Source organism: Microtus oregoni, unplaced genomic scaffold, assembly GCF_018167655.1.
Source record: "Microtus oregoni isolate MIOR12 unplaced genomic scaffold, Mior012 000008F_ref0000371, whole genome shotgun sequence".
NCBI lineage: Eukaryota > Metazoa > Chordata > Mammalia > Rodentia > Cricetidae > Microtus > Microtus oregoni.
The window spans coordinates 51,661,426-51,687,273 of NW_024543067.1; the positions used below are offsets into that span (position 1 = coordinate 51,661,426).

Below are 25,848 nucleotides of genomic sequence, written 5' to 3' on the forward strand. Positions count from 1 at the left end.
AATTTATTAGTAAGAATCCTGTTGGAGGGCTGGAGAGAGATGGCTCAGAAGTTAAGAGCATTGCCTGCTCTTCCAAAGGTCCTGAGTTCAATTCCCAGCAACCACATGGTGGCTCACAACCATCTGCAATGGGGTCTGGTGCCCCTCTTCTGGCCTGCAGACATACACACAGACAGAATATTGTATACATAATAAGTAAATAGAATCCTGTTGGAGAGTAGAAATACAATATACAAATCCATTATGCATGCATACTGCAGCACCTTTTGGTGGCTACACTTAAGGGGTTGTACTATTTATTCCATTGTATTGTATTGTATTGTATTGTATTGTATTATGTATGTTGTATTATGTCTACACACATTTTTGCAGTTCATGCTCAGCAGCATTAAGGTGGGCACGGCAGGTGTATCAAAGGTAGTCAGGCTGAGATCCGACCCACTGCAGCTTACACTCTGATGAGGAAGGTGAAGTGCATACTCAGCTTACATTCCAGACAAAGTCCAGTCTGGTTCTGGGACTTATGAAATGCTGTCCGTGCATTGGGCAGTACAGAAAATCAACAACACTCATCTTATGGAGTTTATGTGCTCGGTGGGAGGAGCACGTGCTCAAGTTCTAAGCACCTTGGGGATGGTGTTAACAAAGAAGTAACTTCAGGGATGGACTTGGGAAGTGTCTGAGTTATTGTAAACAGTTGGCCAGGGATATGGGCAGGATTAGTCAGCAGTGAGTTGTTTAGAGAAGGGGAAGTAGAAAACCCTTACACATCAGGGGAAACGAAGTGCTTGGTGTGCATACCAAAAATACCAAAGGGCCACTGTGATGAGCAAAGAGGGACGATGTCTGTCTCTCTGTGTGACAGTGTGGTTGAGTCACACTGCACTCTGCGGAACTTGACCAGTCTTTGCTGGTGATGCCCAGTGAGCTAGGAGGAGCTGAAACATTTGGGCTGGAGTTATGGAGTCAGGTGTAATGGAGGAGGGTAGGGTGGGGGAAAGACAATGTGAACAGCACCATGACAGAATTCCAGAAGGATCGTCTTGATGACCATCTCATGAGGGGAGTCCAGGTAGAAGAGGCCATGCTGGAGTGAACCAAATACAGGGAAATAATTCAGAAGTAGAGAGGAGAACCCCAAAGAATCATGCTCTACCCCAGTGTTGTAGGTGGAATTTGGACTGCCAACTAGCTCCCAAATAAAAACATGGAGATTTATTATTAATTATGAATGCTCAGCCTTCGCTTAGGCTTGTCCCACTAGCTTTTTATTTTTTATTTTTTTTTAAGATTTATTTATTTATTATGTATACAGTGCAGGCCCGAAGAGGGCACCAAGCCTCATTATAGATGGCTGTGAGCTACCATGTGGTTGCTGGGAATTGAACTCAGGACCTTTGGAAGAGCAAGCAAAGCTCTTAACCACTGAGCCATCTCTCCAGCACCCCCCCCCCCCCCCCCCACACACACACACTAGCTTTTTAAACTTAATTTAACCTGTTCCTAATTTATCTACATTTTGCCTCAGGGCTTTTTACCTTTTGTTCTGTATGTCCTACTTTTCTGCTTCCTCTGTCTGTCTGTCTGGCCCCTGCTGAGTCTAAATTCCTCCTCCTGCTTACTCTCCTGCCTGGATGTCCTGCCTATACCTCTTCTCTCACTCTTGGTCACTCAGCTTTTGATTAGACCCATAAGGTGCCTTATGCAGGCAAAGTAAAACAGCAAACCAACACATCTTTCCATAGTTAAACAAACATTCAATAACACAGTGCTGTAAGGTAAGTGGCCTCTGAGGATTGGGAAGGACACATCCAGTGCCTTTGGGAAAGGACTTTTGTTTAGTCACTGTTGGGTACTTCCCATTTTAAATGAATCTTCAGTTAGTTTTCACCACTTGGTCCTAGTTATTTATAGTCTGGCCTATAACCACTGAATAGCTAGCTGTTCCTGTTTAAAAACTAAAAAAAAAAATCAAAAACCCAATTTCACTTTTACTTGTTGAAACATTAAAAGTCAGTATGGCATTTTTCTGTGGAAAAACAACAGAAGCTCCTTAATTATAAATATTATTTTGGAATGAATACATGCAACAAAAAGGAAAATGGTCGAATCAGAACCTTGGTTCAAGTCCCTATATGGCTTCTTTCTCATGTTGTTGTATTAGTCAAGGTTCTCTAGAACAGAACCAGTACAAGTTCATAGACATAGATATATACATACACTAGACAAACATAGGTAAAGATGGACATAGACATGCTTAGATAAACAGACATACATATATATATATACACATAGACAGACAGACATGGACATATACACAATCACATAGACATAGGCAGAGACATACATAGACAGACATAGACAAAGAAGGACATAGACATGACATAGACTTTTTAAAACTAGCACACATTAAGTGGTAACACCAGTGTCTCTCGGGCTGAGAATCTCGGGTGGTTCTTGGTCCTGGAGGCCCAGTGGCTCAGCAGTTGGAGCAGCCTCACAGTGCTGACTCTCACTGGAGAGCTAACAACCTGGTACTTTCTCAGCCAGGAGGATTGTGGCCTTAGCAATCCCAGTCTGGTGCTGAAAACCTGAAAGGTTCCTGGAAAGCGTTTGTCCTCAGTCAGCAATGAGACTGGAAACACTGGAATAAGCAGTAGCAGCAGCTGGTTGAGTCTACTCAGCTGCTACTGGAAGGCCTGGGGTGGGTCTTCCACACCGGTGAGGACAGCAGGGCAGTTCTTCACTCAAGGCTCCCTTCTCAGATGACTCTAACTTGTGGCAAGCTTACCTCAAAGCCAAACATCACAGTTGTTTCTTCTGCGTGTCAATTCAAGTAGTACCATGAAGAAAGACATTTAGCTTTCTTTTAATGATACTAGAGAAAGACAAAATAATTTTGCCCCAGTTGTTGACATGAGCTAAGTAAAAGGGAGGTATTGTGTTTAGACAGAGACACAGATATCTTTATAGCTGGTTATGTTTCATAATAATTTTTGTTTTGGTTATATATATATATGTATTCTTATTGGCTTATTGTTTCTTTAAAAAATACTTTACAGAAAAAATGACATCGTCAAAAAACACCCAGGCATCCTTTCTACCTGTGGGCATCCCTAAACGTCCTGTTATTTCAGAGGCTTCCAACAGCAATTTCGGAGTTGTGCTTACGGATTCCTCTAGGCATAGCGGAGGTAAAGAATCTTCATCTTGTTTTTATAATGTCAGTGTCCTTTTTCACTTGGGGAGATACGATAGAATGGGACATTCGTTATTTAGGTTATGTTCTACCCTGCATAGCTACTTTGTGTGTGTGTGTGTGTGTGTATGTGTGTGTGTATGTGTGTGTGTGTGTGTGTGTATGTACATGTGTGTTTGTATTTGGGCACGTGTGTGTGTGTGTGTGTCTGTGTGTGTGTAATGTACATGTGTATTTGTATTTGGGCACGTGTGTGTGTGTGCTTGTTTAGGCCTGAAGTCAAACCTTACTTATCCAAGGACTTTCACTTCAGAGCTACTTTTCAGTTACGTTAAGCATACTACTTATGTGAATATCAACTTTATAAGTGTTAAGACTGCACCTCATAGGTGAATATTTTACTGTTTACTTAACCCAACATGTAGACGTTACTGACTGCCAGTACAGCAGAGATAAAATAATCAATCCTTGCTTTCAAGGATTTAAAGCCTAGTGGGTGATACAGACATCAGAGCACACACACCAGTAAACTGACTGCTAGAAAATGAAGAGACAGCTCAGCTTATAGGAGTAGAATGGATATACACAGGCACACCAGTCACAGCCAGTTTGTCCATTCCGCCCGTGCTTATACTCCTGGTGATTTGGAACCTCAGGAGAGTATGCAACTCGCCTCGATACAAAGGAGGGCACATGGTGGTTCACACGGCTGCTTGGCAACTTGAGCTGAGCCTCAGGAGACAAGAATGATGCTCAGATGAAGGAGAAGGACAGGCCAAGATAGCTTATGCAGATGGGCAGATGACATGTTGTGTTCAGTTAGTGTGGCTTATTGCTGTCAGGGACGATAGTAGTATAAGGAAGCAGGTAGGTGTTTTAGGATACCTGTGGGTAAGGACACTTATTGCCTGACAGCCCAAGTTTGACCCCTGGGACACACACAGTGAAAGAAGACGAGAAATGGATTGTGCAAATTGTCCTCTGTCCTCCACACATGTGCTGTACCATATGCCTCTCTACCCATAATACATACATACATACACACAAATGAATAAATATATAAATAAACTGTAGTAAGAATTATTTAAAAATGTAATCTTTTCTTGGGAGCTATGAGGAGTCCTCGTACTTAGCCTGACAAGGGAGATTCCAGAATCATGAAGTGGTTTCCTCAGGGCAAGGTTCTTTTACTATACTTGGGGTGTGTTGACCCCTACGAGTCCCCCAAATCCTAAAAACTTTATAATTTGTGGTAGTAGGGGGACTACATTCATGCTACCCCCTCAAAAAAAAAGCCCTAAAGGATTTTAAAGAGGAAGAAATGCAAAAGACATACCTAGAGAAGTAGGAAGATGACACCACTGGATGAAGAAGAGGGAGGAAGGGTAGAGCCAAGGTCAGAGTAATGGAATCTGTGCTGAATGAGAGGGAGGAAGTGTGGGAATGGACACAAGGAACCATTTCAAAGGATTGTAGGTGAAGCTTCTGAATTTGGAGTCCTCCAAACTGAAATACAGACGTGAAATGATTCGTTTGTTGTGTATAACTGCTTCTTGAGGAGAAGAGCTTGTGTGCTCTTCAGACGAGGTAACAGGCTCTGAGGTTTCTGTGTGCTAGCCAGTGGAGCTGCTGTGTGAAAGGGACAGTGTGCTCTTCCCTGTAGACATGCTCTCCCCAGTGGCTCTCCTTCCTGTCTGACCTGTGGCACTTGGTGAGTTTGAACCTTGCGCAGTCACCCTGAGAAAGTCGCTTGGTTTTCGGTAAAGAGCTGCATTAACACTTCTGCTCCTTCCGTTTCTTTCCATTGCTTTCTACTGGAAAGGAATACAGTAAGTACCGCCCGCAGTTGCCTGCCAGTACCTCCGTCTGTTTATCCCGCAAGCCATCTGTTGTGTAAAACACCCTGGTTTTCTGCATGCACGTGCCATGTTCAGTGTGACTTCCTTCGTATGCCTTAGAAATGAGGGTTGAGTCCATGCTGAGTTGTAACAAGTTGCTTGAGAAGCACGGACTCAGAAAGATAAGGCTTCTTTAGTGGCTGCCCCAATACCGTGGCCCAGGGCAGCCTTCCGTGTCCAGCTTTAGCAACTTACTACCAGCACTCCAGAGGCCCCACTGGCCTTGAAAGCCAGATGTCCACAGGATTCACAGGCGGCTGATGTGCAAGAATGGCAGTTTAATGGGGTTCGGTGTAACTATTTTGTGGGCCATTCTTGTAGGAGTCACGAAGGAAGCCAGTTACAACCACCGGCTTGCTTGTTCAGCAAGGGAAGTTAGGCCCTTGGTTTAAATGCTGGGGAGCTCACTCCCGATGTTTCCATCTGCCACAAGGTCTAGTCCTAACCTGTGTCTTGTGGTCGTGCCCACAGCAAGCCATTGTGCATGAGCTCTCTGGCCCACTTTTCTCTGTTAGTGCCATCGTCTCTGTGCACTGCTTCTGTCTCCCTCACATCCTCTCCTTCCCTAGTTACCATGCCAGTGTTGGTTTTCTCCTGGTCTCTCTGTGCATGTGCTGACAGACTGTTTCAGAGCAGCAATTCCTGAAGTCTTGAGGTGTATTCAAGGAGGGTAAGAGTTACAGTTACTGTAATCATCAATAGATTCTGGGGTTTCTTTTACGGAATTCTGAAAACATTTCAAATAAGAAAACATTTATGAGAATTGTTCATATACCATAACCAAAATTAAATAATTGCTTGCACCTGGCTTTAGTCATCATTCTAAAATAGAATGGCAGAACCTATCATGTTCATTAGCTCTTTCTTTGTGAGTTATTTATCATATCTGTAATCATTCGACTTTCCTTCCTTCCAGTTTCCTGTACATTTTTATTAGCTTTTAAACAGGACAGGGAAACAGGCTGTAAATTATTAGCTATGACAGAAAGTTGGTGAGGGACCTTTAACACAGGGCTTGGGCTTTATCCCTCATAGTATTTGTAGGTTATTCCTGTCTCTGACACCATGGTGATGGTGAAATGAATGTTCAATTTTCAGTCCCAGAGGCGCCGGATCGGCCTACTATCTCTACAGCGTCAGAGACCTCCGTCTATGTCACTTGGATTCCCCGGGCAAATGGTGGCTCACCCATCACAGCCTTCAAGGTGGAGTATAAACGAATGAGGACTAGTGATTGGCTGGTGGCCGCCGAAGATATCCCTCCTTCCAAACTTTCTGTCGAAGTTCGTAGTTTAGAACCAGGTAATTTTTTTTTTTTTTGGCTGTTATTTGAGGTAACAAATGCTTACTGTGGAAAAATTTGAAAAGGAAAATATAAAGAAGAGAATAAGTTGTCTGAACTATACCCATCCATAGACTATTTATGTTTTGGCATATTTCTTCTCTGTGTCTTTATATGCCCTGGAATCTTGCCATAAGTACAGCGCTGCATCCCTCATTTTATATTTAACTTTTAAGTGTGTCATACTTTTGTTGCTGTTGCTGTTGTTTCAGTGGTGGAAATAGAAGTCAATGCCTTGCCCGTGCTAAGCAAGCACTCTACCACTGAGCTATATCCCCCGCCCCTTAACCATTTCATTTCTGGATTTTTAGTTGTTACTCTAATCCCATTTACCCCCAAGCCTTGAGACTTGTGAAAAAGTGAGAATAAACTTATACTTTTGTTTGAGTTTATGACCACTTCTGCTCCTGGAATTTTAAATACACAGATGTAACAGGTATCAGTGTCTAACTCTCTGCCGTGGGGAACAGATGTAGTTAGTTGGGAAATGACAGCAGCTTTAGATATGGGTGAATCCAAGTGACACATTCCAGACTGAAAATCTTCAGTGATTGTATTTGAGTGATGAGGACACTCGCTTTAAGATTTTATTTTATTCTTTAGATGCAGCATAACATCATCATAGGGTTTTATGAAAAATGTTTTGTGTTTGCCCGTTTTCTCAAGGTTCAACGTACAAATTTCGAGTCATTGCTATCAACCATTATGGTGAGAGTTTCCGGAGCTCTGCATCCCGTCCTTACCAGGTGGCTGGCTTCCCAAATCGCTTTTCCAACCGCCCAATAACCGGACCTCACATTGCATACACAGAGGCTGTCAGCGATACTCAGATTGTGCTCAAGTGGACGGTAGGTGAATGGGTATCTTGTTAGTGAAAGTTCCTGTCATTGTAATGCCCTTGTGATGTGATGTTATGAGCCACCAGTTGTTGGACTCCTAACTGTGGGGAAACGGAAGGGCACTCATGTTTGCCTAAAGCACATATTCTAAGAGACAGGGTTAAAGTGAAATTATTGTTTCTTCTGCCCTCATCCAGATATTAACCTAATTGATACTTTATTATTTATTCTTTTTTGAATCAAGTGTACATTTATTTTGAAAGCTAGTGAAGTATGTGCTATTTTTCTAGTGAAGTGTATACTGTTTTAGTTTTGTTGAGTTCTGCAGTAAGCTAAATGCTCATATACCTTTAAATATCTCTGCATCAGGTTAAAAAAATGGCCACTTATTCCAAAACAAAGCTAAAGAAACATTACCATACACATAAGGAAATGTGGTTGTTACTTTTATTTTTGCCTTTGACAAGTCTTTGCTTCTGTTTTCTAGTATATTCCATCAAGTAATAATAACACTCCCATCCAAGGATTTTATATCTATTATCGGCCGACAGACAGTGACAATGACAGCGATTACAAGAGGGATGTTGTTGAAGGTGAGTCCCTTGGTAAGCCGGAGCCCCTGCATAAGTGATTTTGTGGGGAGGGGCTAAACATCATGACCCATCATCACAGGCTGAGACCGAGTTAGAAATGATCTGGTTTTTGCTATTAAGTTTGTTCCAATGAAACCCAGTTTCTCAATATATACACACACACCACACACACATATATATACATACACACATATATATGTGTATATATACAGTACATACATATGTGTGTTGGTATATATGCATATATTTACACATTTACACATATGTGTGTTACACACATATGCACACCTATATGTAATATATATTATAGCGACCTGATTTTGTTTTACAGACAGGTATAAAAGTATGGGAGAAGATGACTGGTCAGTATTTCATCTGAAAAAAATTTTGACCTTTTTTTTTTTTTTAGTTACCAGTGACCTGAACGCATAAATCAGCTGCAGCTTGTTACTACATTATAAAGCAAAGTCTCCTCAGTGTCTCTGTACTAGGATGATCACATCTTAAGTATGATGCAAACCTTTGGTGGCAGGAACCATTCTGCACCCACCGTCCCCTTTTCCTAACCCTCTGCATGGGTATTCTCACTCTTCTCTGTTGGGACTTTACATGCCTCTTCCTCAGACCAGGTCTTCCCTGGAGTTCTAACCAAAATAAGCCCTTTGTGTTTATTTCGTAACATTTTATCTAAGTGTACATACGTGAGCACCACTGTTTGGAATTATATGTTTCTCTTACAAATAGTAACTTCCTTTGGACATGGGATCTCTGTTCCCTCTGCTGTGTTCCCTGCACCTTCTGTGGTGATGCGTTTGGTATTGATGGACTTGTTCAGAGGAAGAGCAGTGGAGTGTCTGGTGACAAGCAGGCTGGGGCAGGGACCAGCATGAGAGCTGGCAAACCAGCAGACCTTCCTGTGGGGTGGGAGCTGCTTCAGTCGAGACGGGTGGTTCTAAGGAATGAAATAGGAAAGAGCTTTCTGACATAACTGTCTAGGTTCCCTCGTAGGTGCCTGGAGTCTGGAAGCATCAGGTACAAACCAGATGCTCGATTCTTGGTAGTATTATAGATGGGTTTCTTGATTTGGGAGGAAAACTTCTTCCAAGCTCTGTCTTCAGTGTAAATTCTGACCTTTTGAAATAGTGAATGTCTTGATTGGATGTATAGTAATTCAGACATAGCACATGTTCTTAGCATGTGCTGGGCCATGAGTTCCTGCACACATACATATACCCCAGTATACATAAATATATATACATGTAGCAAATCTTGTCAGAAAATTGTCCTAGGCCTAGGATTTACCATATTACTTCCTGCCATTAAATACATAGGTTTTTTAAAAATTAGTTTAAATATGCTATATAATATCAAATATTACAGATTTTTTGAGATTTTATATGTTTTTTATCTTACATGGATGAATATTTCCCCACATGTATGTATGTGTACCAGGTGTGTGCTTGGTGCCTTCGGAGGTCAGAAGAGGGAGTCAGATCCTCTGGAGCTGAAGTTGTGGATCAATTGTAAGCTGCCATGTAGGTGCTGGAACCAAACCATGTCCTCTACAAAATGGCCAAGTGCTCCTCACTCTTTCCAGCTCCTGTAGGATTTCTTTTAGTACTTATTCAGTGGAATTATTTTTGTAACTTAGTAAAAATCTTTGCAGTCTGGGTTTTTATGCTTAGTAGGGTAACTGCACATGACTATATTTTGAATGGAGGAACAGTTCTTTCTTTTCTGTTGTAAGGTTAGTGGCACTCTTATTCTCTGCTCTCAGAAGTCATCAGTAGCCATCTTGAGGGAGAGAAGTGAACCTAAGGAACATTAGGAGACAGTGGGAAGCCAACGGCATTCTTTGGTGGCCTAGACGTCCGTGCCTTGGGTGTGTTTGGTTTGTGAACATTCAGTGTGCTATACATAGTGTGTGGCTCTTCAGTTTGCATATTTTCCGTCAATCAAAAGGCTGTTAGAAAAAACAGAAAGATAATTATGACTTCTGCATTTTGTTCTTTCCAAGTCTTTGTTTTAGTTTAGATGATTTAGAAGAATGGGGATATCAGATTTTTATTTTGAAAACTTTTGACATTGGTTAAACATTTGGCATAAGATGGCTCTAAACAAAGCCGACGTTAAGTGGCATGAATAGCTCTCTGGGTCCCTCTCCCACTTCCTCACCTTCCTCCTTGTACTTTCTAGGAATCCCGGTGGGTTAACAGGTTTTAACTGTGCTCTTCAGAGGAATCTTTGACCTGATGTGAGCCTGGGACTCGAAGAGCGTTTACTGCCACTCGAGGTCTCGCAGCGCACGCAGATGGAGTTTCCCCGGTTCTTGGCCAGCTTGTTTATAAATGTAGCACACTGAGCACTTGGATGTTTAAGTGGGATCCAGTGTGCTGTGTAATTTGCTTATTCCTTATTTTCAAGTTTATTCATTTGAAATTCTTCCTGTGGCAACTGGAGCTATTGGTCTATTCTCTGAAATCCAGGAACAAAATGTTCATTTGCAGAATGTACTTACACTTTTCTCTAAAGATTTTGGCTACTCATGTGTGTATTGATCCAAAATTTAGGTCTCACCCCTTTGCCTCATTCTCTCTTTAGTGACCAGACTACAATAAGAACACTTGCATTTCTTACATTATTAGATCTTCTAAATTCTTTGCCACATTTGGGTAAACTACAAATGTTGTCAGCCTGCCAGTGTTTTTGTGTGGAGTACTTTTGTCTTGTTGAGAGGAGTTCCAGATCCCCATGTATAAAACTCATAGTGCACTGCAGTGCTAAGCCTGAGGCTGAGCACAGGGTGTACACTCATTGGTTGGGTTTAGACACAACAGTGCACATAGCTATCTTACTTGTCAAGGATAAAAATGACTTCTGTTTGCCAACCTGTAGTTTTTGCTATTGGAAAGATTGGCTATAACGCTGAAATACAAATCCAAGAAGGTGTCTATTGTTTTCTCCTAAAAACCAGAACCCCATTACTGGAAGCATTGCTAGAAGCTGAATCCCATTACTGGTTCTCTGAAGGGAGTGCCCTGGGTCTAGCGGAGACGGTTATAGTCGGGTGTAGACTCAGAAGAGGCTAAGGGCTAGACTGAGAAGAGTCTTAGCGGGGAATTTTTGCATTTTAGAAATTGTCCCATTCCAGCTTTAACCAGTTCGTCGTTTAAAAAAAAAATTGGGGTGTGAGGGGAGTTATCTCTTTACAAGTCTAGAACCCACTCCTAACAACTCCCAGAGACACTTGATCTCAGACAAGCAGATTTTCTCCCCTATAAAATGCAAGTCTGTGTGAATGAGGGGTTTTTGTATGGTGACTTGGAAAGGGGCTGAAGTGTTTTTGTCTGTGTTGAATTAGAAAGGAGCCTGTGATCCTGGTCCTGTCAGCCAAGCACATTTGACTTATGCGTGTGGTGCGGGTTTTTTTGTTTCTTTCTATCCCTTTAATTAATTCTTAAATCGGTCGGTGGTATGCTTGGATTTCTAGGAAACACTGGAAACAGTTTGCAGAGTCAATTTCTAAATGGGATTAAGAGTACTTGAAGAGTTAATTAGAGCTGGCAAAAGTGTCCCTGTTTATGAAAGTTTGTCACAGATCCATGAAAGTGAGAAGGGGGCTGATTTACACTGGCGTGCTCAGTTTGGGAGTATTTCTAGATGAAATGTTGGCCGCATGCCACAGATAACAAGCCCTAATAGTGGAGACACTTGTGCAGTTCTGGGACTCTGACTCAAAAGGACAGCGGTCTTGGGCACAGCAGCTGTTTGCCTTTTGTGGCTCCACGGCAGCCGGCGATGTGTCCATGGCAGTGGCCGAGGGTTCTGTGAAAGGCTTCCCTGCAACTGCAGGGTCGGGCATGCACTGTTTGCTGAAGTTTTAGTGGGCGGGTATAGTGGCCAGACTTGCGGGACTAAAATGAGGATTTGAGATACTTTTCCCCCATCCAATGTATTTTTATTAAAGGCTCGCCACTAATTTTTAATAACAACCAGTATTGCTGCCAACACCCAGATACCCTTTGGTATCATCTCTTCACCTGTTTTACGTGCCACTTAGTAGAGATGCTGTTCATCCATGATGCAGTCAAAGGGCTCACATGGCGGATGCTTTGATCTCACAGGCTGTGTGAAATGCTGAGCGCTGCTGATAAATCTCATTCTGAAAGAATGGAATGTGCACATTTGTGTCACAATCCTGTGAGGTGTCCACAGCTTGTCTCTCGCATCTCTTTTCTAGGTTCAAAGCAGTGGCACACGATTGGTCACCTGCAGCCAGAAACCTCCTATGACATTAAGATGCAGTGCTTTAATGAAGGCGGGGAGAGCGAGTTCAGCAACGTGATGATTTGCGAGACCAAAGGTAGGACATGTGCAGAAGCCTGCGTTCCTTCCTGACCAGTGTTAGAATCCCAAACACTAGATCACATTTTAGAGCTATGGGGATATTTCTACGTGCAAATTCTACTTTGGACGTGTTTCTAGTTGCATGCATTTATACTGCCCCCATAGAAGTACATTGTGTTGGATAGAACACTTATCTAAAATATTGTCTATGTAATGGTGCCCATTACTTTCCATGTGACCATATATACATCACTTCTTTTTTCTTATTCTTCATAAAGAGAGTAGAAATATTTGCTACTTTCTATGAAAATTAAAATATAATTAAAACTATAAAAGATTAAGAAAAAGTACTACCCTAGTGTTACAGTTATGATAGTGCAGTGTCTGAGGCTGGGGACTGCATAAGGAAAGGGGGTGTGTTGAGCTCCTAGCTCTTCAGGTCTGTGAGGACCTGTGACAGGCAGCATCACAGGGATAGGAGTGCACACGAGAGGAATTGGTCATCTGGCAAGGAAGAAAGCCAGGAAGGCCAGACAGGGGCAGGCCTGCTCTTTATAACATCTCTCTCATGAGAACCATTAGGACCTCACAAGAAAGAAAGCAGTTCCTTCTGAGTCGGGAACCCTGGGAGTTCCCTCTAGGCCCCAACTCTTTACATGGCCACACTGGGGACCAAGACTGGAGGATACACTGAGGCCATGGCAACCTGCTGAAAGCAGTTTCTTGAGTGATGGATGCATGTACTAGCTACATGTTTAATACGTGTTAAGTTTAAGATAGCGGTCACAGATTTTAAATTGTCATTCTCAACTCTGCCTGAACACAGAGAATGACTATAGGGGGATCTTTAAAAGGAGGAAACACCACATGGGGACAGAAGAAATGGTTAATCTGGTTGTTCATAAAGCAGATTGGAAGTCTTTATACCTCATTTGGACTCTTCTCAATGGTCTTTAACACAAAAGTCTCCACTGCGGATCTCCGTTGTCCCATTGCTTAGTGAGAAGTAGAGAACCACCTTTGAGATAATTTAGGAAGTTCTGTGTCTTCTCCTTCCTCTTTGCTTCCTCCTAGGTGTCAGTGGGGCCCTCAGTGCAGCACTGCTCATAGCCAGCCAGGGATCTGGCTTTCAGCTAGTCATGTAGGCATGCTGAGATCTGGTAATGCCTATTTTAGAAGATAATAATCATCATTAGTTTACACAGTGTCTGATGTTTTCCTATGTAGCCTTGAACTTCCGGCCCTTCCTGAATGCTGAAATTATGGGCACACAGCCTCATACTCAGTTTATGTGGTATTGGGCTCAAACCCAGGGCTTTGCATTCTGCTACATCCCCGGTCCTTAAGAAGGATCTTTTGAAGAAGGTTTGGGTGGTGTGGAAGAAGAAAGTTGAATATTCCGACTAGCCATTAGTGTCGGCTACAATTGCTCTTATTTGATGATGAGAAGAGGAATAAAACAAGGAAACAAAGACTCAAGATTGAATTGCAAAGCCAGGCTTAGTTCCTGCTGAGAAATTCTCAGTCATGTGTCTTTCTGCTGAAAAGCTCTCCTATGAAATCTGCATTAGCCATCTGTCCACCTGGACCTTATCTTGAATTTCGTTTGGATTCTATCTTTCTGAGTACCTTTCTGAAGGCAGCATTGTGATGCACTTAGGAGTTCTTGCTTGTTTCTAGACTGCTGTGACATTCAGAATAATCAAATGAAGTATGTCATCTCTTTACCCAAAACATTAAGAGTCTTGCCTGACCGGGCTACAGAGGTTGACTATTCTTGCAGAGCACAGAGCAGTTGGTTCCCAGCACCTATGCTGGGTGGTTCACACGTGCTATAACTCTAGCTCCAGAGGATCCAATGCTCTTCTGGCTTCTAAGGGTGCCAGAACACACATGTGCATATATACACCCAAAATTATTTATATAAATCTTAGCAGACACCAGGTGAAACAATGTTGGTCTGTGGTTATAGGTCAGAGAGAAGGCACCTGCATAGCATGTACATAGTGGTATGTCTGTCCCCAGCCCTGCAAAGAAGGAATCATATGAGACGGTATCATAGTGTGTTCTCTGGTCACGTGGCTGTGTTCAGAATAGCACCCCTCATTATCAGCTGCAGGTTACAGCCGGTGGAAGTTTATTGAATGAAGGCTGGGAAGTCGGACATAGTGCTGACAGTCAGAGCCTCCAGTCTGTGTCATAGCATAGTGGAAGAGCAAGTGAATTAGACCGGACAAAAAGAGTCTACATTTAAACCCACTCCTGTAATAATGGTGTTGATCCATTGGTGGAGATAAGGTCCTGACTACCTAATCACCAATTACATTTTTTAATGTTGTTATCTTGTGGTTACATTTCTACGTGAGTTTGAAGACAGCTATATTCAGACCATAGCACTTTTTGTTACAGCCTTAAGATGAAGCTCTTTTTAAATCCATTTTTCTGAACACAGAACAGGTTAATGGAAGTGAACGTGATATAAGTGGGAGGGTTGAGTTTTAACCTGGGGATCCTGGTTCCAGAGAATGGGCCGTCAGCTACTATACTCTGCTTACGACGGAGTGGGACTTTTCTGACCTTTAGAGCCATAAGAACATGTGACTTGCAGATGGCAAGAATGGAGTTTGTGTCCCATTTGTTAAATAAGTTTGTGATCACAGTTGCCCAGAATACCCATGAAGTAGGAAAGAGGACCGTGTTTATATGGACTCTAGTGGCCTTGTTGGGGGTGCTTGAAGGATACATAAGGTGTTTAGGGTTATATGCAGTTGCTATCTTATATCAAAGTTAATTGTCTAATGTTCCTTTTTTACATGATAGGAGAATAAAGCACTAAGTCTAATTTAGAGGAAAAGATATCACACAGACTTAGTTTTGTTTTGTGTGTTTCTTTTGTTTTTGTTTTGTTTTCTGTCCATAAGTTGAAGTATTTTAGTTCAACCTGGGGAGTCTTCTGTGAGCCCAACCCAGCAGATCATCATACAGCTGTTTGGGTCAACCCAATTTGTATGTTTCTTGGCTCTTAGAATTGCTCAAAAATTTGAGGACTAAAACTCTGGCTGATCAGAATTTCAAATTCTGGATCTCTCCTTGTGACTCACTGGTGGTCATATCATCTCCGTGAGGAGTGTAAACAGACCAGCCTGCCTCCCCAGCCAGACCTCCTTCGGAGAGTCCATTTCATAAACTCTGTATTCACTCTGACTTCATTTTTTTTTTTTTAATATTTCATCCAGTAAAACGTGTTCCTGGAGCTTCAGAGTATCCCGTGAGAGACTTGAGCACCCCTCCCAGTTCTTCGGGAAATGGAGGGCATGTGGGGCCTGCGACCAGCCCTGCCAGGAGCAGTGATATGTTGTACCTCATCGTTGGCTGTGTGCTTGGTGTTATGGTCCTCATTCTTATGGTTTTCATTGCGCTGTGTTTGTGGAAGAGTCGCCAGCAAAGTGCCATACAGAGTGAGTCATAAGTATTTCCTTGTGTTTTTCTAAAGATGGGTAGAAAAAATATTGTCAGAATAAATATTGATTCCTAACACTTTCATGTATTTGTGCCCTGGAGTGAAAGCTGTTAGACTCTCCACTCAGAGGGGGTGGGTGACTTTAGAACCATTCGTGCTGCCAGCCAAAGTAAGTGGAGCATCAAATTAAATTTCCCAATAGAAATAAACACCAAAGCCCAAGCTAAGCAGGTTTCTGAGTAAATAGCTGTCTTGGTGCTGGGAAAGCCTGACTTTGTTGGACCACCAAAGAGGATGAGTGCTTGAAGCATCGGTTCTGGAATCACTGTAGGAACATCTTCGTGCTGGTGCATGTGATGGTCAACAGGGAATGCCTTGACAGAAAGGAGCACAGTGGTGCCTGTTAGACACCATCAGTAGGTGTCATGAGCAGGGATAGCGTGGCCCTGACTCTAACTGCTATACCTGCACAACTCTGAAGTGGCATAATGCCTCCCAAATACATCAAGTAAGAGGCGTGATTTTAAGTTGATGATGGTACTATTGCTCCTGTCCCCAACCGTTTGAAACACTAAAACCAAGTCAAGCAGGGTTATCAGACATCGGTGAGGGGAAGGTTTTCCAGTTTGGTCCAAGAATAAGGAAATAAAAGCAAGGGGAAACCCATAGTGATAAGTACTTGCAGGGACCATTGTCAGATTCTCCCCCTTTAAGTTAGTCACTCTTGGGGGAAAACATTATGTATTTTGATTGGACAGTGCCTTCTAAAAGAGGCATGACTGGATTGATGACATCAGGCTGCAAAGCTTGTGACCATTTGATTGGGCCTTTAAATGGTTCTAAAGTTATACTAATTGTGTGTGTGTTGAATAGGAAAGCATTGTTCTGGTTATCTGAGCAAGACTGATCTGATAAGAAGTCATTTTCCTTTGTGATCATAATATCTTTACAAAATGGAAAATTATCATGAGTATTTATTCAGCCATTTATGCCACCAGAAGAAACTCATTGTCTGCTGCCTGTCAGACACCTTGCTAAACAATGGAGATCTACTGATAAGATAACCAGGACCTGCTCTGAAGGAGTACTGGTTACCAGTGCAGGAGGGAGCCACCTGTGGGGAAAGCAGGACCAGGAGAAACTTGGAGAGCATCTAGCAAGAGCCTGGCACCAGGGCTGTAGAGTTTCGTTGCTAGGATTCATAGGAATAGCTTTTCTTTTTCTAAATGTTTCTGGCAGATGTGCCTCTGGAAATCAGAATTTGCACAAGTGTTTTTAATATAAGGAATAAAATCACCCTTTTGCCTTTGGAACCTCACACCCTTGGCATGCACAATGACAGGAGGAGCTATTGAATGGCCAGCAGATGGACACATGTCATCATCCTTTTTTACCTAAAAATGCTGCTTACTGCTGTTTAAATCCTTCTCGACTCAGTATTCTGACAGCTGTTTTCAGCTCTCTGCGGTGCGTGGGAGTCTAAGCACTCCTACTTAAGCGTTGCCTTCGCTTCGATGATTTCCTTTTGCACATTATTCCCCTGGGAGTAATTCTCCCAGATAAAATTTTCCTTCTATTAGCAGAGTCTGAGTTAACTCGGCATGCCAAGCTACTCTTCACTCTAAAGAAACAATAGCAGCAACTCTACCAGAGCCTTGTGGGAACAGTTTAGCATGTTTTATTTTAGCCTTGTTTGTAGCGTCTTAGTGATTTCATTAATAACATTTCTTAGCAGGAAGATTTTTCCTTCAGTATCTGACTTTGCTTTTCCTTCTGGGCTTGTTTATTCTTTTCAACAGAATACGATCCTCCAGGATACCTCTATCAAGGGTCAGAGATTAACGGGCAGATGGTAGAGTATGCCACGCTCTCAGGAGCAGCCCGGATCAATGGGAGTGTTCACGGAGGCTTCCTCAGCAATGGCTGTTCTCATCCCCACCATAAAGGCCCCGGTGGAGTCAATGGGATCCTGAATGGAAGCATCAACAGAGGGCTTGATTCTGCACACACAAACTCGCTAGCCAGGACACGGGTCGAGTTTGAGCATTCCCACCATCTATTGAATGTAAGAGACCTCATTGTAAATGATAGCTTCTCTGGGCCTCAGTGTGGTGGGTGGGGTACAAGAACTGGTGGTGGTCACTCCACTTCTTTCACTGTAGGCACCCCGTAAGTCGTGGATGTGGGCATGGCATGTGTTGCCAGTCGCTCCAGATTTAGAGGAATCTTCATCAGTTTTCTGTCATCAGTAATAGCTGTAGTTGTCAGCTTGGTCTAGCTTTAAATTATTTACCACAAAGTGGAATGCAGGAAAGAACACATTGGGAGTTATTCTTGAGACGAAATGGAAATAGTGCTGAGCAAAGACCAGGCCAGATGGTTCACATTTCATTTACTTGGAGCCGAGTCTGAGAACTGCAATGCTGTGAAGTCTGGCAAACAGAGAAACATTCTACAGCACACTGGGGTGCTGTGGTAGAAGGAGGTGGTGGCCAGCGCTCCTCATTGAAGAAGCAATTCCAGTCTGTACCTGCTGTTGTTGTGCACAGTGCAGGACCTGGTGCTGCTTAACTTTTGACCGATCAGTACACTTGTAAATGTAGATGCTAGGACAATACTGAGATCTTTTCCCTTAGAGCTGGAACCCGGGGCTTCTCCTCTAGTAGGCAAGTGCTCCCCTGACGAGCAGCACCCCTAGCTTTATGAAGACCGTGAAGAGAGCTCACAGGCTGCCACATCGGGACTTCGTTTAGCCCAGTGATTTTTTTTTTTTTTAAACCCTGTAGCATATAACCCTTTTGGATTTTAGAATAGCATTTTTAGCCACAAGGAGTTCAGTTGCAAAACCTTGAAATTTCCTTATTTCTGAGACAGTTTCGTCCCTTGTAAATGGACTGGAATGACCGGCACAGTTTAGGTAATACTGTTTGACGGGTTCTCATATGAGGGAGTTTGATTTATTATGTTTCTGGCCTGGACATCCATATTGCCTTTTAATCAGATAATTGTTCAGTTTATCAAATTAAACACTTATTTCATTTTTACTCTTATTCTGATTACCAAGACCTTTGCCACAATCTGGAAAAGTTAGTTTTTTTTTTTATCTTCAATTTAGTAAAGATACTGAAATATTAGATTTGCCACAAAAGCTAGAAGGTCCATTTGTACCATTAAGTTAAAAACCTATAGCTTTTGTGGGACTGAATTTTTGTACGTTCTATAAAGTGTACCGTCCCCAAAAGGTAGTAATTTCATTCTTCCATGGAGGAAGTCACCATCCCCAGTCCACTCCTCACCTCAGCTGAGGAGCAGAGAAAGCTGATGGAGAAAGCATTTCACTTGGAACATCACTGGCTGTTTCTAGAAGGAGCCCTGTGGAAGACCAGCTCAGAACTCTGGCTTTTCAGAACTGACTGGCCATTTAAATGAGGTTGTCAGTGTGACTGTAAACTTTTCATCCTCTTACCCTTCTGAAAGGGAAGACATAAAGAAATTACAACCTTACCTGGGATCGTGAAAATCACTGATTTGACTTTAACAGTTCAGCAATTCTCACAAACGACATCATTCTTCTGAACTTCCGGAGTTTGCCCTCATGGACTCGATGTAGTCCAGGGTTATGCTTCCTCTGTTGTTAGGTGGATTAGGATTACTGAGAGAAATGTCTAGTCTTGGTTTGTTTGGCGCTTGTTAAGATAAGGGACATGGAAAGTGTAGCAAAAACTGCCTGAACCTTCTCTAACCTCAAAGGCCTGCCTGAGGTTTGAGTGCTGTGTGACAACCCTTCCCCCTTCCCAGTTCAGCCCTACTGTTTTTCTCCAGAAAGCAGAACTCTGATTCTAAGGCCAGTCAATCTTTAACTTCCTGTTTGCCATTCTGTATGTCAAGTGAACATTTTACAATGAGGTATGTGTTAATCTGGGCATTTTCCTTAATTGCGGAGCAGTTCCCGCCAAAAGCAACACCAAAATATTAATATTCCCTCCAAGTCATTGCTGGCTGAGAGTCTGCTCCATCTGGAAAAATATGACGTTTTAAAACAGCACAGTCAAGTGAACAGACCTAACCGAAATAATTACAGGAAAATGAAGATGGGCTGATCTTGTGACATCACTCAAACAAACTTTACACCCTGTGTCTCTAAGAGGCGTCACATGAGCTCTTTCCATGTCTGCTAGAAAAGAAAACACGAGTGGGCGCTTATGATGCATAATATATTTTAAGGCATAAATTTGAAATACTGAAAGGAAGTGACTAACCTCCCTCCATTTATTTGCTTTTTTTCCAGTACAAAAGTACCTGGAAGAATGTGGCAGCTCAGCTTTAGGGGTGCACGGTACCATTGCTCAGGGCTCACTTGTGAATGAGTAGCAAGTATCCCATTGCTCAGGCAGTGTGTGAAAGTGTACTACCTCCATTGGTTAGTGGTGTGTATTTGTGTTTATTTAACAAGTGAACTCTGCCCGTTCAGCTTCTTCTTTTCTTTTTCCTTGGATGTTGTCCTGCCCAGGGTGGAGGAGTGTACACAGCAGTGCCTCAGATTGACCCACTGGAATGCATTAACTGTCGGAATTGCCGGAACAACAATAGGTATGTTAGCGTGGGCCCAGCCATACTGCTGTGACCAACACATTCTGGGCCACCTCCTTGTTTTTCTATACTTTACACAAAACTCCACCGTCCTTAGTTTAAGGCTGTGATTTTTTGTTTCTGTGCCTCGGTTTCTTTAGGCATGGAGTGACGATATTGAAGGCTTTGTTTTTGAATAGAGTGTTGTTAAGGGTAGGGTTCTTCACCATATTGCAGTTTTTGTCTTTTCCCATTTCTTATTTGCATGTCTGTGTTGGGGTGAGTATAAACAGTTAAGCAGCACACAAAACAAAAACATCTCCTATCTATAAAGTGGTTTTTCCACAATAATATTGCTGGAATGTTTTTATTAGACTATGCAGTGTTTCTTTTCTCTTTTTTTCTTTAATTCTTAAAATCTTATGATACTTAAGAAAATATTTACTTGGGCTGTGTGGTGTATGTCTTTGGTCCTAGCACTCAGCAGGCAGAAGCAGGTGATCCCTATGAGTCTGAGGCTAGCCTGGTTTCCACAGTGAGTTCCAGGACAGCCAGGCTACATAGAGAGACCCTATCTTAAAACAAAACAAAAACCACAAGAAATTTTGCATATGTATGTCCATGCATGTACATGTGTGTACATGAGTATGGTACACATGTGTGCATGTGGAACTTAAAGGATGACCTCAGATGCCCTTCCTTAGGTCTGCCTTGTTTGTTGAAACAATCTCTCGTTGACCTGGAGCACATCTGATAGTCTGTGCTGGATTACAAGCCCTGAAGATCTGCCCTTTCTGCCTTCCCAGCACTGGGGTTGCAGACACACAGCACAGATGTGGGTCCCTCCCCAGCCCAAACCTTGCTTTTCAAATCTACAGTTTTCACTAGTAAAAGTGATATATACAATAGTTTAAATAAGATAAAATTCTGTAGAATAATATGTAAACTTAAGTCTTGACACATAGGAAACTGGCATGGCGGCACATCTCTGTCTATAACCTCGGTAACCTGTAATCCCTAAATTGGGGAGTATAGTCAAGACCAGCCTGGGCTACATGGTAAGACCTTATCTCAAGCACAAGCAAACAAAATGCATCAATTTTGACACACTGAATATAAGAAAGCTTTCATACTATTTCTATATGTATTAATTATTAATATATTAAATATTAATTGCAAAGAACTAGCAGACAGTTTGCTAAGAAACTTGAATTTTAGGCTGATAGTGCAAGCCTTTAATCACAGCTAACTGGAAGGCCGAGGCAGGAGAATTGTAGGTTCAAGGCCAGCCTGACATGGGGTGGAGGCTCTTAGTTCTTCCATGTACTGCTGTACGTATCAATTCCAAAGGACTGTTGAAGTTACATCAGAAATCTTAGTTCTTTTCTATAATGATTGTATTGAGTTACATAATCCTAAAAATTCATCCTACTTCTGAAATTCTGCAACTAGAAAACTTAGTACCTAAGATAGCTGGAGTGTAGCTTGAAGTTTGGATCATGCATTATTGAGAAGCGCTGTGGGATATTTTTTGTGGGATAAATTTTGTCCACTGTAAAGATTTGTCACTCATACTTGTTTAATAAAGTGCTGATTGGCAAGTAGCCAGGCAAGAAGTAGAAGTGGGGCAACCAGACTAAAAGAATTCTGGGAAGAGGAAAGACTGAGTAGCAGTCACCAGCCAGACACAGAGGAAGCAAGATGAGAATGTTACACTGATAGAAGGTACCAAGCCACATGGCTAAACATAGACAAGAATTATGGGTTAATTTAAGTTGTAAGAGCTAGTTAATAATAAGCCTGAGCTAATAGGCCAAATAGTTTATAATTAATATAAGTCTCGGTGTGTTTATTTGGGAGTGTGGGACCAGGCGAGACAGAAACTTCCATCTATAGAGAAGGGTTTCCTTTGTTGCTTTTCAATGAAATAAAAAGTTAAGAGTTATCCCTAGAAATCAGTTGCACCAGAAAGACCTAGCTAACCATAAATCAAAGTACATCTTTTCAAGGCAGGAGAGCTGGGTTTGTACTGGAATGAAAGCAAGCCTGGATTGCATAGTGAGACCTATCTCCGAAAACAAACAGTACATTGTTTTAGCAATTCTCAGAACAGAGCAACAAATTATAGCTACTTTTTGTTCCTTACCTAACTTGTAAAGGCTTATGTATTAGCCAGAGCTGTCTCGCCTAGTTTGTATACTAAGAGTTACATGTTTCAACTCTGTGACACTCATTTTGAAAATGTGTATATATCAAAGCCACAGTTTTGCTCAGATATTTTCACAGACTCTCATCACAGATGGTTAAGAAAACATGGAAAGGAACTTGAAAACCTAGGTGCGGTAGCTTTTGCCAGTAATCTCAGTGCTTGAGAGACTAAGGTGGTCAGATTGCCATAAGTCTAAGGCCAGCTTGGGCTGCAGAGCAAGACTGTGTCTCCAAAAACTACAGAGGAGGAGGAAGAAGTTAATGAAGCTGGCTCACACACTTGGCAGTAATCAACTGGGTTAATTTAACAAGTGGTCACGAGAGTTTTTATGTCTCGTGTTGTCCTTGTGTGGTTCTGTGGTCATTGCAGATCTTGACTGTTAAGAGTGTTGTAATGAGGGGGCCCTTTGGTCTACGAATAAGTAGTCCTGTGCCTTGGCACTGCTTAGGTTTGTGATCTTGGGAGACTTACATAGTATTAGAGTTAGCACCCTTATCTGAAAGGTAAAGAGTTATTCTCAGTAGTAGAAGACTGATCTGAACACAGTACAATATCGACTTTAATAAAATGTCTTGATGATGAGATTCTATCTTATGCCCAAAATAGATCTCCTCCCTCCCTCTCTCCCTCCCTCCCTCCTTTCTCCTTCCTTCCTTCCTTCCTTCCTTCCTTCCTTCCTTCCTTCCTTCTTTCCTTTTTGGTTTATCAAGACAGGGGTTTTCCATGTAGTCTTGGCTTTTCTGGAACTTACTCTGTAGAGCAGGCTCGGTCAAACTCACGGAAATCCAACTGCCTCTGCCTCCCAAGTGCTGGTATCAAAGGTGTGTGCCACTACTGCCCAGCTGAGATCCCATTTCTTTAAAAGAACGTAAATGACCTCTGCCAACTTCAGTTCGGTCATTTGCATGTTTATCTGTGGAGAATTAGGAGGTTTTATTTTAAATTATAATGTATTTCTCTTAATTTTGAGGTTAATAACTTTCTGCATTTCAAGTTTGTTTTTCTGCTGTCTGGAAACAAGAGAATTCTCTTCATCTGTGTTTCTCACTTGCTTAAGTGTTCTTCCTGCATGAAAATCCACTTGTTTAGGGCAATACACACACACACACACACACACACACACACTAGTAGCAGCAACAGTAGCATTGTGCATCTTACAGCCTTATGTTTAAAGAGTAGAAGCAAACCTTTGATTCTGTAATGTAAAGGACAGCAGGATATGTGTTAGAGGAGGAGGCAAGTGTGAAATGTCGGAAAACACAGTGCAAGTGGTGTCTTACCTCATATGAAGGTTTCTGAAGAGTGTCATGTTTTCAGGGATGGGTTTCTGCTTGACACATAACAGTGTGCAAAGGTGTTGGAGAGGAGAGACTGTTAGACATTGTTGTAAGCAAACTTAGCTTTTGTCCCAGGAATGAGGAAGCAGGGGATGAAATTCTAGAGTTGCTGTCATCATTACTCTGCCGTTGTCTGATAGGGGCCCCAAAAATTTAAATTAGGACTGGTGAGATGGCTCCACTGGCTAAGGTGCTTGCTGCCAGGCCTGACTACCTGAGTTCAGTAACTAGGACCCACTTGATAGGAGGAGAGAACCGACTCCCACAGGTGTCCTCTGACCTCCACACATATGCCATGTCCCACGTATGCATACCACACCGACTAAACAAACATTTTTAACAAGTTTTTTTTAAATGAAGATTCCAAATATGTAAACATTTTTCAAGTGCAAATGACCTGATTGGTAATTGCCAGGGTGGTGGACGTAGAAATAAGCAACCTAATAAAGCAATTCATTGAGAAAAGTGATGACTTTGGTTTCTAGTACCAATGGTTGTTGCTGATCCAGGGAGACAGGCAAGGATACTGTTGTTTGGGTGGAGATACTGGGACTGCAATACAGATGTAATAACATCGGTTGCAAAGTTTTCCAGGCTGTACCTATAGTTGCAGTTTGATATTTTTAAAGGAGACAATAACCTTGACTGGCTAATTTTAACCCGTTACTTGAGCTGTTGATTTGCTTTTATTTATTTTGGAATTTAATTACTCGATGTTGTTTATTTTTTTTTTTTTTTGCTCACCGCCTTGGTAATATTGTCAAAAAATAAAAGAAATGAGGAAAGGAGAGTGAGAAAGGACAAAGAAGTTGTGTGCATCTGGTAGACATTTGCTGCGGGTCTGCAGTGAGCCAGAGGTGCGGGGATACAGGACTAAGCCAATGGGCTCATCCTGCGTACATGGGGCTCATGGTCTGGTGTTTTTCAAAATGACATCATAAAGATTAATAAATAGTGAAACTAGGTCTTCTAAAAAGAAAAGAATAAGAGATATTAGAGCTTCCTAAGCGGAAAGCATTTTGTTAACGATGAGGAATTTACAAAATGAGGTAAAAGGGACAGGTTAGGTTTGAAGCTTTCCAGGCAGAGAGTACTATTTATGTGGAATCTCTAAGTCAGGTTGATGTTCCTAGAAACTATTTTTAAAAAGGGTCAGAGGAGAAAGGTTAATGAAACCACATCATTCAGAGCCACAGCAGGTTCGCAAAAGATTTTTAAACAGCTCGTCACCAGCTAGACCTACAGTCATCAAGAACACTGCAGGCGCAGTTTGTGAAGTGAGAGGCAGAGTGGGTGTGGGATTTCATAAATGAGACGCTAGTTTGTTGAAGAGGCTGGGGAAGGGTGAGTCTTGGTCACCAGTTGCAGTCATCTCCCTAGGAGTCAGCTTTGATGAAGGCTCCTTGCCCAGCAGTGTGCTATAGGACACCTGGTGTTAGCCCTGGCAGTGTCTTCTCTGTTTCACAGGCATTTACGACCAGGCAGGGCTCATTCGGAGTCTCTCTGTGCAGCATCTCACCTGCCCTGCAGCTTGCTCCTCCTTTTCCTCTGCCTTCTCAGGGTTAAAACCCGAATGCATTTCTTAGAGCAGGGCTTTTAAGAAACCGGTTGTTAGTAACCCTCAGTCAATCCCTTTTCTCATCCCTCTATTTTAGCAGTGACTCAGAGGAGCAAGGGTGATGCTATTGACATAACTGGAGTTCTGATAGAAAAAGATCTGGGAACAAACCAGGTGCAGAGACACGTGCTTTTAATGCTCGCACTCAGAGGCAGGGGCAGGAAGATCTCTGTGAATCTGAAGCCAACCTGGTCTACACAGTGAATTCCAGAATAGCCAGGGCTATATGAGAAACCCTGTGTCAAACAAACAAACAAACAACAGCAACAACAACACAATGGAACAAGTACGAGGGAAGGCACCTTAGCCATCTGTGGGAAAACTGTCCCAGGGCTCTGTGGCATGTAAATGACTGTCGGCTCTCCTGCGTTCTCTTGACTCAAAACATTTTCTGGATTTTAGTGCTGTGTAGAAAGAGGCCTGTTAAATGCAGCCTT

At 42.3% G+C, this 25,848-nt stretch overlaps 1 protein-coding gene and 1 non-coding gene across 2 annotated transcripts in view; both read left to right on the top strand.

Moving 5' to 3' along the window:
- Positions 1 to 25,848, top strand: part of Cdon (cell adhesion associated, oncogene regulated) — an 84,948-nt gene that overhangs the window by 49,099 nt on the left and 10,001 nt on the right. The window contains exons 11-18 of the mRNA XM_041657216.1: positions 3,063 to 3,194; positions 6,196 to 6,399; positions 7,106 to 7,287; positions 7,766 to 7,871; positions 12,112 to 12,234; positions 15,455 to 15,676; positions 17,478 to 17,743; positions 20,189 to 20,268. Of these exons, the coding sequence (XP_041513150.1) occupies positions 3,063 to 3,194; positions 6,196 to 6,399; positions 7,106 to 7,287; positions 7,766 to 7,871; positions 12,112 to 12,234; positions 15,455 to 15,676; positions 17,478 to 17,743; positions 20,189 to 20,268 (1,315 nt within the window). The remainder of the gene's footprint in view (positions 1 to 3,062; positions 3,195 to 6,195; positions 6,400 to 7,105; positions 7,288 to 7,765; positions 7,872 to 12,111; positions 12,235 to 15,454; positions 15,677 to 17,477; positions 17,744 to 20,188; positions 20,269 to 25,848) is intronic.
- Positions 4,325 to 4,484, top strand: LOC121452034. Its single transcript, XR_005974773.1, has one exon. It is a non-coding gene; the product is annotated as a U1 spliceosomal RNA (small nuclear RNA).